Consider the following 13,741-nt stretch of genomic DNA (forward strand, 5'->3'; position numbering starts at 1 on the left):
TCACCTGAGTGAGCAGGTAATGCTTCAATAGCAACCAATGAAACGGGCGCATGAAGAAGGTGGGCGTGGCAACTTTCTATTTCTTTGATACAATAGCAATTTAACAATTTCACACAGTAAATTAATTAATATATATTTATAAATATATATGTACATTAAATACATTTCAGATTATAAATTTAAAACACAATAAACATATATATATAAGTTATACAAGTTTGATATTGCACATTTTTTTACAAAATGAAAACTTTTTTTTTTCCATTAACCTAAGGGAGGCTACTCAAAAACTTTCACAGAAAAGCAAGCGTTTACATCATATTGACTTTAGGATGGATTGTGAAATTTATAAAAATGAAAATGCTGACATTGCTTGCTTTTATATGTCCAATGTCAGTGGCAACGCCTGAACGAAATGTATTTCTCACGTTTTGTACTGAACAGATAAATAAACAACATTCCCACCGGTACCAGTGGAGAGGAAAGTGGAACAACGAAATGTGAGCCATGCGTTCAGCGACCTTGTGCTTTTAGTTTTATAGCGCTTGAATGATAAATATGTGGATATGATGTGATATTACATGTATGAGTTGATGTGCAATATAAAACTACAAGCTAAAATGAACGGGATTGCATAGACAAAAAAAGCATTGTCTTAGGACACCTTTTTTAATTTTTGTAGTGTTACGATTGTAAACAACTCACAGATGGCGCTACGAAAGTTCACAGCCAATCGACTAACGCGCTTTGTTGGATTGCGTTTGGCGGTATTTACAAGATCTTTTGGTGGGAACATTCAGTGCGCCATTGCAAAAGCCACAAGGAAGGGCCAATTTTTTTTTGGGGAAAGGTGGTTCAGCACAAGATCGGACAACATGTTGGGTACCAATCAACGAAAAATGCTTGCAACTAAAGGTTTGTGCACAAAAATATATTGATTTTCTTGTTTTGTATTAAAAAAGGACTATTTATGTCTTACCATTTGAGGGTTTCATGTTGCTGTATTCAGTTGCCTTGTCAATGTTTTTCTAAAATAAGATGTACTAGATGGTTAATCTGAATATAACTATGTGTATAAGTGATTTTCACAGTCATTTGTGATAAAAGGTTGCAAGTAGTTGCCCCCTTTGTCTAGGTTTTCATTCCGTATCACAACTAATCAAGTACAGTACAGTACAGTACTACTATAATCACTGCTGCATTTGACCTGTAATGAAGGTGTACACAGTACAGCATTCTGAACTTTAGGTGTAAAGGGATCCTGAGAACATCTCATGTTATGGATGATGGAGGGACACCAAATTTTACCTTCAAGTTAGGTATCCTGGCAAACACAAAGTCTGACCCCATAAAGTCATAATCAGATAATTCTTTGGCAGAATGTTAATTTTTTATTAAAATAAGAACAAAATCCAAAATACATCTTAAGTTCAATCAGAGCACTGGAAGATATTCTCCTGGTTGTTTAAGTCTAAAGATATCTGAATAAATATTTTTTATGCAATAAACTTAAGCTTTTTTCTGTTGATATGATGCAAAATTCAGTGAAATGAAAGAATTTCTCTTTGGCTCCAAATGAGGTGTTACAAAGGGGTTAACTTTTTATTTGACAATAGCAGTTTTGTTTATGGACACTTCCTAACATTAACATCAAAACCTGGAATGCTCACCTGAAGCAAATTTTGGTTATAGCTGAGTAAAAGTTGAATATTTAAAACAGTACATAACTGATTTTATTATTTTGTCTCCAAAATTACTTTCTTGAGCAGAGCATAGGGTTATATGCAGGTCATTACATCAAGTTCATATTGGCTGACCTTCCTTTTAGAGTTATTCTGAAATAAAATGGTTGTGTGACATTTCTTCACTAAGTAAAACATGCCATAATTATTTTATATCTGTTATTAATATTATATTTATTATTACTGTTTCATACCATTTTCACAATTCAAATAAACAATCATTATCATAGCACAACGTTCATTTAGACACATGCACCCTGTTGCATACTCAAGATTATGTGTTTCAATTTCATCCAAAGACCATATGATTAGTACTCAAAGTGTTTTGTGATTTTTTAATGCTTGATATGAAACACTTAAAAAATAACCGAAAGAATTTCAAACTTTTTGCACATTTTGCACTTTCAACATTCAATATACAGAACAGAACAAAATGTTGATTCAACTTAAGCATATATATAGCTCATCGTTATAAACACAAAAATAAATACACATATTAAATATTGCATTCTACTATTTACAATCAAATTATACAATACAGCTAGTAAAAAGCAAACTTAAAAATGCTGATTTAGCAGTAGTGAATGTGAGGAGGTCTTTATTAAGGGTGATTTATACATTCAAGTCTCTTATTTAAAAAGCTTTGGTTCAAAAATAAGCTAATCTTACAAACAGATATTTATTGTCAGAATTAGGTAATGATATAGATTTTACCATACTAGGATATCTGACATAATATCTAGGAATATAATTCTGCTTTATATCATTATACCTTGGACATACTAATACAAAATGAAATTCATCTTCAATATCGTTTAAATTACACAGTGTACATTTCCAATCTTGTCTATGAATATTATGTCCCCTAGTTTAATGTTTAGATTATGGGTGGATAATCGGAGCTTAGCTAAAATATTTCTATATTTGAAATTTTCCAGTTAAACAATGTAAGTTGATATTTGAAATGTTTCCTCGATTACCTTAAACAATTACAAGGATGAATGTGTTTCCATGGTAGCACACCAACCGGTTATGTGTGCGTGTGTGTGTGTGTGAAAGGCAATGTCTTGTCCAAGACCATAGATCACTCAAAATTTTACAGAATTAACTGTTACAAGATTTTTTAAGAGGTTATTTTCATATCACATTCTGACTTTTTCAGTTCTTCAAGAAGACAACATCCAGATACCACTGAAGCCAGGAAGGGAATATACTGTAAGTTTTTAGTTTTGTTAATGGTTTTAAGGGTTTGTAACACCATGCCTGGTAACAAAGTGTTTATATCTAACAATATCAGATATTCTTAGTGATAATGGATCTTTTACATGCATTCAAGCAGTACAAAAAAGTACAAAGTACTGTATTTCTGAAATTATTTTTTTATTTTGACACCAATCTGAAATGGAATTTAGATTTGTTATCTTTCATCATGTTTTTTTCTCCATATTTCCATTTATTTTAACTACTAAGTATTTGTATTCACACGAAAAAGTCTGAGACTGTGTTACATTTGCAAAAAAAATGTGTGTAACATATGTTGTTTTTTTCTAGGTTTCCATAGAAGGTAACATTGGCTGTGGAAAAACAACTTTATTGGAGTACTTCAAGTCTTCAAAAGTTGTAGAGGTAATGGATTGGCTGTCAACATTTACATTGATGTTGTATGATCATGCCAACTGCTTACTTTTCATTTATATTAAATATGGAGAGTAAAAACATGAATTTTGATGGATTTTGATAATTGGACATAGCTTCTTTAATTTTTGTTGGATTGATTTTATTTCACAGACAATAAATGAATAATGCCTTCAATATATCAAACAGGTTTTTGAGTAACACATTTGGATGGGAAGGGGGAGGGTGGGGATATTTTAGTATTTTTGGACTTTGTAATTTTTAGCTAGTCTGATTTTTTTAAGTTTTGTGCTTGGGTCACTTACATGCAAACTATCAAAGCTATCACTTTCAAACTTTGGAATACCTGTTCACTATCAGATGTACAATTTGAAATAAATACACCGTAAAAGGATAAAATTAGACGAGCATTCAGCACCCACAGGCGGTGCTCTTGTTATATTTTTCTAAAGCGCTCTCTATTATTAATATTTGCTTTTCAGGCAATAAAAGAACCAGTAAGCCAGTGGACCAATGTGCAGGGCCACAATGCATTGGTAAGTAGTGACAGACAGTTTTGTTAGAAGTTGTTAGTCATTAAACTGTTTAGATAATAATGTCTTTTGGTAAACTGCTTAACTGTAAAAAGAATAAATATCCTTTATCAAATATTTCAGATTGCACCCTTACATTTGTTGACCTGTTGTTATGCATGATAGTTCTGGTTATAATTCAGGGGCATAGTTTGACCAGTATTCATTTGCTAAAGGTTTTGGGGGCATGCTCCCTGCAAATTTGGTCTATGTAATTATGTGCGTTTTTCCACTATATAAAAAGAAAGACTGGTTAATATTCTTACCTGAATCATATACCCTTCCTTACCCAATCAGTTTAAAATGCATTTTTTACCTTTTAATTTCTTTGTTTCAGCAACTGTTGTATGATGACCCCAAGCGATGGAGCTTCTCTTTCAACAACTATGCTCAACTGACCAGAGTCCAGATGCACACAAGACCACATGTAAGTAGCTACAACTGTACAATTTTACATTGAAAAACAAGATAGTGGACGTCACTGGTTGAAAGGCCCTTAAATTGTTGACAAAATTGATAAATTATTATTGCAACATCATATATTGGTTTGAAATACATGGAATGCATTATGAGATCATGAAATGGCTGTGGCCTGCATGTGAGAATCAATTCTACCTTTTGTATCTAAGTTGTAGTGTTTACTGTTGCTTTTCTACACGAAAAGGTCAGCAGGCCGGCACCAACTAATCATTTAGAAGGCCAACAATAAATGCTGACTTCTTTGGTGTCCAGAAACAAATGCTTCTAAACTAGCAAGTGCTCATGCATAGTGACAAGCTTTTGAATAAGTCACTTTATAAAATCAAATAATGATTAAACAGAAAATTGGCAGCTGTAATCTGCTTATAATGTATTTTTGGGTGTCAGAGCTCTTTACAAGATTAAATGCGAGTCTGTCCAGCCATCCCATTGGTGGAGGCAAAAGCCTGGACACTAAAACATGTAAACTTGCCAATAGCCCTTTTGTCGTATGTTTAATTATCAGGCTATTCCTTATTACAGCACAAACCAGTCAAGATGTTGGAGAGATCTTTATTCAGCACTAAACACTGCTTTGTTGAAAACGACTTCAGAAAGTAAGTTGACCAGTAGAAAAACCCAAAGTAGAAAAATGAAAAGTAGGAAATTCATGTCTTATTTTTTTTTTCAAACTGTTGTTCAACAAAACTAAAGTAAAATGGTTATTTCTATTCTGTAACCTTTAAAGCTTATTTTGTGTTTTTTTTATGATTATCCTATTAAAGTGTATAGATCTGTTTAGTAATTTAGAGTAGTTCTCTGATATACTTCCATGTTCAGTATTCTCAGCAGTGAACTTTATCTTTAGTATTTTGTTTTTCTAGTGGAACGATTAATGGCCTTGAATATGCGATCCTGAATGAGTGGTTTAACTACCTCACAGAGATGCCGAGGACTGGGATTGACCTTATAGGTAATAGAGTACAAAAAAAACAGTGCATACAAATGTTTATTTGTGACTTGGGCATGAAGTCTGGCCATCTGTCATTTAATCAGAATTTGCAGTTGGTTTACTTTAAATTCCAAATGATCATTGATGCCATTTCTTTTAATAAGAAGCCGGTATCTTAACATTATTTACACACTGTCCATAGAAGATTATTGGGGCTAGAGTGATTGAATATTTTGGAAAAAAGTTGCCCACAGCTGACTGAAGTAATATTGCAAACATGCATTGCACTATGTTAATTGAATTCAAATTAAAATAAGTATATGATATCCAGGCAGTGGTTGAAATTAAAACAAGCCTGCAAGCCCTGTTCTGGTAAAATGTCCTTCGTGCTTCCTCAAATTCTGAATTTTATAGCAGGGCTTGTTAAAAAAAAAAATGCCTAGCAATAGTATAAAAAATTCTAATTTTGATGACCGTACAGGTATAGGTCAATTATTTACATGTTGATCAAAGATTTCCTGTTTGTTACAGTGTACTTGAGAGCAGACCCCAAAGTGTGCTTTGATAGAATAAAGAGGAGATCAAGGAAGGAGGAGGCTGGAGTACCTTATGTATGTTTATTTGACTAACTCATGAATTGATGCTTTTATTACTTAGGATTTTCAACTAATTACATTAGAATAGAAAACATTAACAGAGTTTCAGCATCTAATATAGCAGGTTTGTTTATGTTGTTGTATTAAATCTTCAAGTATGACTGTATGTTTCTTCTGCCTGAATTGCAAAAGAACTGACAAACAATTTCAGGCTTTTTTGACAAGTTGAAGGTTTACTAAGCCTTATACATACCAGTACTGATTATAATTATTGAAGCACACTTAATTTATATGCATGGAGTAAACTTTTGAACATGTTGGTTTTCAGAAACTGATAGATGATCTACATAACTTGCATGAGGAGTGGTTGGTACAGCAGATCTGTGGGAAACTGCCTGCTCCTGTATTGGTAGGTGCAAAACAGCCAGGACATTTCTTTTTCAGTTTTATACCTCCTTAATGCTTAACATGGTTGTCAAGGTGCAGGAAAAATGTCTGATGTATATCTGCTAATGTCTGTCCTGGCATTCTTGATTACTAATTTGTCTTCTGTCAAAAGTTCTGTCTTTTATTTCATTAATAGTAAGTTGGACCGGAAACTTAACCGCATGGCTATTTGATACACACCTTCTTCTGCCAGAGTTTGATTGTAAGACATATTTTTGAGCCACCTGACCTGTCTGGTTACCCGTAATTGTGAAGAGAGTGGATAAATATTAATTTGTCAAATTTTGTAACGCTACAAACTGTTGAAACATAGAACATAAAAATTAATAATGAAGACAAAGTTTCAGGTGAATGTGATTAAAGCTGGTTGCCCGCAAAGGCTTTGTAAAATGTGTATGTGTCTTATTTTCACCTTCGCCGATTGAACATGCTAAAGCCAACCATAATCCTCTGTTTTCAGGTACTTGATGCCAACAATGAATACAACAAAATGACAGAAATCTACGAGGAAAAGAGACATGAAATTCTTTGTGGAATAAAAGCGTGAATTCTCTTAATTTCTTATTATAAAACAAAGAGTAGTGTCTGAGTGGAATTGTGTGTTCTGTAGAACTGTTCCCGTGTTTGTACGGAATCCAATAAAGAGGAACAGTCTGTGCTGTAACCACACCAAAGTGGCCCATGGGAAATGAGGCAGTTGTGTGCACTAGTAACAATAAGAAATCTACATGATTTTTAGCTTGACCATTCGAAGAATAAGGGGAGCTATCCTAGTCACCCGAGCGTTGGCATCCGCATAACCACTTTTGTTAAAGTTTTTGTAAGAGTTTGTGTACCACCTCAAATATTTTCAAAGTCCATTGACACATGGCTTTGAAACTTTGCACACTTGTTCACCATCATGCCCCCCACCTGTACACAGGAGGAGGTAACTCTATTTAGCATTTTGACAAAATTATGCCCCATTTTCAACTTAGAATTTACGTTAAGTTTACGTACCACCTCAAATATTTTCAAAGTCCATTGACATCTGGCTTTGAAACTTGTTCACCACCATGCCCTCAACCTGTACAAAGGAGGAGGTAACTCTCTCACGCATTTTGACAAAATTATGCCCCTTTTACGACTTACGTTAAAGTTTGCGTACCACAAAGGTTTTCAAATTAAATTCATGTAAATTTCTCAGCACATCATGTTTTGCATTGAAATCTAATTTAACAGTGATCTATGCATGTCTCGCCAAAACTTTTCAATCCATACACCAAAAAGCGGTGGAATAGTTGAGCGCGCTGTCTCTTGTTGAAAATAAGTTGTCATTGATATTTATATATTAAAACCATTGAATGCATTTAAGTATAAATGGCGTATACTTGATTATAAACAATGTGCTGACTGTTTGAAGAGTGTGTAGTTTTAACTGATAGTTGTTCTGGGGTTGAATGTGTGGTGAAATTATTGAATTAGGCAGCATTTTCTTTTATTTGAATGCATTGTTCAAATATGTCTTCATTTTATAATGCTGTGCATGTTTTCTTTTATTGTCGTTGTTTAAGAGTTGTGCTTTATTTTTAATTGACATCTAGTTTATATGTGATAACTACATAAATTAATAAAAGCATCACTGCCATAAGCTTATGCAAATGGAGGGTATATTATAACTGTTATCCTATTGGATAAACTCTTTTTAAACATACAAAACATTTCTTGCTGTTTAAATATTTGTATTATAACAGTATTGCTTGCCATGTACTTTTTACAACTGAGTCTGGTGCTTAATTTTCTTAGGTTTCATTGAGATAACCAGTTTGATCATTACTTCAAAAACAACTCCTTACTAGACTGTAGTAAAATGTATCACCTTGTACATTTTGCCAATTTGTTTCATTTCCTGAAGTGTGAAATCATTATTTTAACTTGCATACCATTTTTTCCATTAGAAAACATACCTTGTTTGGATTCCAAGTGTAGTTAATACACGTCTACTGATCTCAGGAAGGTTAATTGTGTTCATTTGTGTGAATGTAAATGCAGATATTTTGCCAGTACTAGAATTGTACATGCATACAATTATTTAGATTAAACTATGAGATGTGTTTATTTTAAAGATGTAATGTTGCAGAATTGTAAATCTTGATTTTAGACATAACATTTATTCAGTATCATTATATACAAGATATGTTTGATTAAGATCAATATTACCTATGATACAAACAACACAAGTAAGATAATGCAGTATGGATGAGCTTTGAATAAATAAAAAAAATATGATACAGCTTATGGATAACAACAATTCATTTTTAATCAATATTAATGTACTGGCTTGTTAAAGTACAATATTATTTGGTTTGGTAATGATTACATATTGCATTAGTATGAATTAAGTAAAATTACCAGTAAGTGTATCTCAGTCTTTAAAGTATCAGTTTAACTTGTCACTAAACTTATTTACCATAAATATATGATTAAAAAATATATATATTTCTAATTTTAGAATTTAATCCTAATAAGGAATTGTTTTAAATTGGCAATGTTGTATCTTTGAAATTATTGTTCCTTCTGTCCATGTCTTCCTTTCTTCTGACTCTTAAAATAAATGTGTATCTAAATGTATATCTGTGGCTACAGTCTCAACGTACATGTAGCTATTTTATTTATATTTTGTAATAACCTATGATATATACCAGTATGTATTTACATGCAGATAAAAACAAAAGAAATATACATATTGCTTGTTTTATATTAGATAGTCTCTAAATGCAGACAAGTTCATAAATGTTCATTTGCAATGTCCTGATTGCAGTTCTGGCAATAATGTGTGCACTTCAATGGAAATATATTGGGATATATATGCATCCCTGATCAAAGATCAATTTGCACATTATTAGAATGTTAAGCATACTAAATTTATTATCTATAATGTATTGCCACACGCTCAACATGACCATGAATCCAATAACTCTTTATGATCACTTGACAAAAGGGGCATGTATGTTTGCCAATGTCAAACGTCACCATCAACATTTATGCGAACTTTGTTTGCCTATTACTTGAGGACAGTTATATGTAGGATCGTGAATCTTCAATGATATGTTGTCGTTGACCAGAAATAACCCATCGTTCAAAGGTCAAAATGTCTTCTCTTTCATGAAAATGAAAATGCATTTATTCTTGAAATATTTCTTAAATAAACTTCCATTTAAACTATCACACGTTTCTGACAGAGGCAGCAAATTGGTTTTAACTTCTTTAAACTGGAATTAAAACAGCATATGTCAAGTAACTGCACCCAACATGAAATAAATACAATCGCAATATGAATGTTTGGTGAGGGAATATGGACGAAGTATGAGGTCAATGACTGAAAGTCATCAACCTGGAAATGCATTCACCGATATTCTTTGGACCGTTTTGACTAGATGCCATGCAAGCGTTTCATCGCACAGACTATTTTTTGACAGGTTGATCTTTTTATTTTGTAACGTGACATACTGATAGAACTAAGGAAAAATCCATTAATCACCAGAAATAAAGGTTTGTCTTGATAACAAAACAAGAATTTCCTCCACCTCTTTAGCGTTTGTTTATTCTTATATACAGTTTTACTGTCTGTGTTGACACCGACCTGTCCTGTTCACAATCAGAAGTTGAAGTCACTTCCAGAACATGAAAGTTGAATGTATACATTCGATACTTATTACCGTGTGTCTAAACAATAAAGTGCGATGTTATAATATTAACTTGCTTTTAAGCTGGACAAAGTTCTTTGCTGCCTCATTTGGTTTGTGTTTGTTGTTCAGAATTTTATGATATTGAAAATATAAGGGTTATTACTAAAACCAGGGCCAACTGTACCTTAAACTTGTTCAGCTGATAATTTTAATTATCTTGAGTTTCTTTCAGAGGCACTGGAATGTATCTTGTGTTGGGGAGGCTTGGTTGGGTCCAGGACCTTGTTGCATATTTTTTTTTAAATCACGTTGCTTTAAACACATTTTAACACATTTTCAGGACTTGCATACATACATTTCAAAATTGGGCGCATATTTCTAAGTGATAGGAATGTGTTTCAGCAAATCAATTGCTACCAGCTTCATGTTAGCATCAATTCTGAAGAAAAGCCTAAAAGTGTGTCAATATTCAACGCTAGATCATTTTATTTTCAAAGGCGCAAAACTACTATCTTTACTTAAACATGGCACATTTGCATGGAAGAGTTCAGAAACATTTCCAAGTAGGAACTGACCAAAAAATGCCCACTCACCTTTATTGGTGTGCTTCTTTCAGACATAATGAATACAACGCAATGCAAGTATGCATTTAAAACAAGAGCTATTGCAGGAATGTGACAAATGTCCCAGAAAGGCCTTGTTGGACAGATAGCAATTAGTATTTGGGCATGTTTAGCACATAACGCCTTGAATATGTAACACATATTTTTTTAAGAAGACCCACCCTTCCATTGAGGTTAGGAAATATTGACCCTTTACATTATTCAAGAGCAAAATTTGTATGTTGAAATGATTAGTCACTGCAAGATGGAATGGAGGTCAACTTGTCTTGGGGCCTTTTAAGTGTTCTTCAGTTATTGATGGGTAACAGATTTTCAGTCACCACAACCTTGATGATCTTCGTGCACATCAAAAATGTAATAATTGCATGAAGTCAATTAGACATTGAGAAAGTAAGCAAGTCAATTTCACATAGGAACTGGTTAAATGTGCGCTTTTCAATATTTTATCGTTTTAATGAAAAAAATCAATTAAAAAAATCCATTTACAAACACTAACATGATCACAGTCACACCAGGACTATTTCATTGATAAAAGGGCTTATTCTGAATGAAGCTGGCTATGTCACATTTATGCCACAACAGTTTTGCCTGGAAATCAAACCTTATGAATTTTGATTTTAAAAAACTGAGCCTTCTAAATGCTGTTAACATTTTGTCTGAAAGATATCGACCATGGAACAATTTGAAATTGTTTTTTTAACTTACCATAAAACTCCTCAGCTATTGTTTTGACGATCAAATTGTATACTGATAGAAAGCAAATTATCTTACCTTTTATATTATGATACCGATCATGCCGTCTATGATAAATTTTGCTTAAACAAGGTTTTAATGGTTTATATGCTACACTGCTGTAAATGTTTTAGTGGGTGTTGTATATGGATTGCAGCTTTGTTCTGAACCAAAAAAGAACATTTCAAACCTGAAGTCAGATTCCATCGGAAATACTGGTCACAGCTGGGATTTCTGTTTAAAACAAGGGTGGAAATGCTTTTTTTCTGTGTCTAAAATGTACAAACTTGGTGAATTTCAGGCAGCACCGATTTTTTACTCCTTGCAATGGTGCGCATTCTGAGTACAGGAGAGATTGTAAAGGATAGTGATCCCCGTGCTCAACAAGGAACTAGCAGAAGCAGACAGGTGTGTAATGAAAAATATCTTCCCTCTCACTCACAAAAAATTAATCATCTAAAATAAACTTAAACTCATGTATTAGTTTCAGTGTCTTATGCTGATCCTTAAGAATTAATAAAATCACATTTGTTAGCAATTTTCGAATGATAAGTATAATTATTGCATGACAATGAATTATCTGGGCCATTTTGAAAATATATTATTACTGATTTCAGAATATTGGACGTATACAGCATGACCCTGATGAAATGGCAAGGCAGTATGAAGGCCAGGGGCAGGGTGGTGGGCAGCAATTTTCAGTGTTCGATGGACTAAATGAAAGACTTGCGGGCTACGGTGTCCCTAGATTCAATATTGGTGCTCATACTGTTGAACCCATAGTCTTGGTTGGGTTTGTTCTTGCTGGATTACTGTTGGGATTACCAGGTTTGCTGCTGGCAGCAATCTTGTTTGTTATATCTAAAATAAGCACAACAGATGGAGGCATTAGTTCATTTTTTGGTGGTCAAGGCGGTCAAGGTCAAGGACGCCCAAGGCCATCACAAAGTGGAGGAAACAGACTAGGAAATTCATGATGCAACATTCAATGAATGTCATTCACTTTTATTTCCATAAAATTATGCTCACCATTATTGTTATATGCAAGATGTAATAACAGTGTAAAATACAGCAGGAATACTGCCATGCGTTCAGTAAACGTGTTGGCGGCGAAAGTTTGCTGTTTTGGTTCCTCTCTTGCAGTGTATGCGATATGTTGTAACGGGGATACAAAACAGAATAGTTTGTTTATGTAAGGTAAACGCTCTCCTTACTGAATGCACTGCTGTTAAACAGCACTACCTTAAAGGCAGTTGCAATACAAATATGTTGAAATGTTATACTGACCAGTCACTTTGTATTGGTTTAAATTGTTGTAAATTATCTCAACAAAAAGATAGTGTTTGAAATCAGGTATATGTATACACATTATAATTGGGTACAAATAGAGTAGCTGAAATAAAAAAAAAACGAAATTTTGTTGCTAGATTTAAGATTTATGCAAGAACTGTAAGTGACAAATGCCCCTGAAGTGGTACTCACTACTGAAGTGTGATTCAAAGGCCATTTAGAAAGGAAAAAATGAAAATCGAATGTGTGGATGAAAAAGGATTTTTTATAAACAAGTGGAATATATAAAAATACTTATTTTAAAACAACACATGAGATCCATGCATGGTCACTGTAATATGTCAGTGTTGAAGTTGATCTTATGCCAAATTAACCAGAGAGATACATATGGTCAAGACAAGAACCTAATACATGGGTCGGTGTGTGAGAAAACGGGTTGACTCCTTTTCCTGTGAACCTCTGGTATATTTGAAGCGTTGGACGGGCAATTGCATTTTGGTTGAAATCATCAGTTACAATTGACAGTAGACTTTTTTTGAACACATGTGGCAAGTTATTTTAATATCTGTCCATAAAAGAGAAAGTTACAGTCTGGACATGAGAAATGAAGCCGGAAAGAATGATTGGCCTTAGAACTAGTGACATGGGTCTTGCAGGCGACAAGTCGTCTTGATATGTTCACGCATGTGGCAAGTTATTTTAAATTTTGTCCATTCATGAGAAAGTTACGACCCAGACACATTCACTGAAACTCTGTGTCCATATATGCTGCATTCCAATGTAAACACACACTAAGTGTGACCTTGACCTTAGAGGTCCGGACACAGGTCATGCCTGGGGGTTTGGTAAGTCAAACACATGTGGTTAGTTATTTTAATATCTGTGAGTGTTAGCTCGACCTTAGAGGAAGGAAAATTAACAGTCTGGACATAAGAAATTGAGTTGACTGGACTGATGGACGGTGCAATATTAATACACCCATCTTCGGGGGCATTAAAATTACAATGAAACAATACACTATTATA

General features: G+C 33.6%; 2 protein-coding genes across 2 annotated transcripts; both read left to right on the forward strand.

Moving 5' to 3' along the window:
* The first annotated feature begins 315 nt into the window (after window positions 1–315).
* LOC128242810 (thymidine kinase 2, mitochondrial-like) lies at window positions 316–9,124 on the forward strand. Its single transcript, XM_052960150.1, has 11 exons — window positions 316–500; window positions 683–915; window positions 2,905–2,957; window positions 3,294–3,368; window positions 3,860–3,913; window positions 4,287–4,376; window positions 4,952–5,025; window positions 5,293–5,381; window positions 5,892–5,971; window positions 6,285–6,365; window positions 6,864–9,124. The coding sequence occupies exons 1-11, from the start codon at window positions 355–357 to the stop codon at window positions 6,948–6,950; spliced, it is 1,062 nt and encodes a 353-aa protein (XP_052816110.1). The 5' UTR covers window positions 316–354; the 3' UTR covers window positions 6,951–9,124.
* A 703-nt stretch (window positions 9,125–9,827) lies between these two features.
* On the forward strand, window positions 9,828–12,945 carry LOC128218106 (uncharacterized). The gene is made up of 3 exons (XM_052925657.1): window positions 9,828–9,934; window positions 11,728–11,834; window positions 12,044–12,945. The coding sequence occupies exons 2-3, from the start codon at window positions 11,754–11,756 to the stop codon at window positions 12,401–12,403; spliced, it is 441 nt and encodes a 146-aa protein (XP_052781617.1). The 5' UTR covers window positions 9,828–9,934; window positions 11,728–11,753; the 3' UTR covers window positions 12,404–12,945.
* Window positions 12,946–13,741: the final 796 nt, after the last annotated feature.

This window comes from Mya arenaria, chromosome 2 (genome assembly GCF_026914265.1).
Source record: "Mya arenaria isolate MELC-2E11 chromosome 2, ASM2691426v1".
Classification (NCBI taxonomy): Eukaryota; Metazoa; Mollusca; class Bivalvia; order Myida; family Myidae; genus Mya; species Mya arenaria.

Coding starts and splice junctions, on each gene's coding strand:
- LOC128242810 (XM_052960150.1), top strand. CDS start 355: ATGAAAATGCTGACATTGCTTGCTTTTATATGTCCAATGTCAGTGGCA. Junction 4,377..4,951: donor AGATGCACACAAGACCACAT/GTAAGTAGCTAC, acceptor TCCTTATTACAG/CACAAACCAGTCAAGATGTT. Junction 5,972..6,284: donor AGGAGGCTGGAGTACCTTAT/GTATGTTTATTT, acceptor GTTGGTTTTCAG/AAACTGATAGATGATCTACA.
- LOC128218106 (XM_052925657.1), top strand. CDS start 11,754: ATGGTGCGCATTCTGAGTACAGGAGAGATTGTAAAGGATAGTGATCCC. Junction 11,835..12,043: donor GAACTAGCAGAAGCAGACAG/GTGTGTAATGAA, acceptor TACTGATTTCAG/AATATTGGACGTATACAGCA.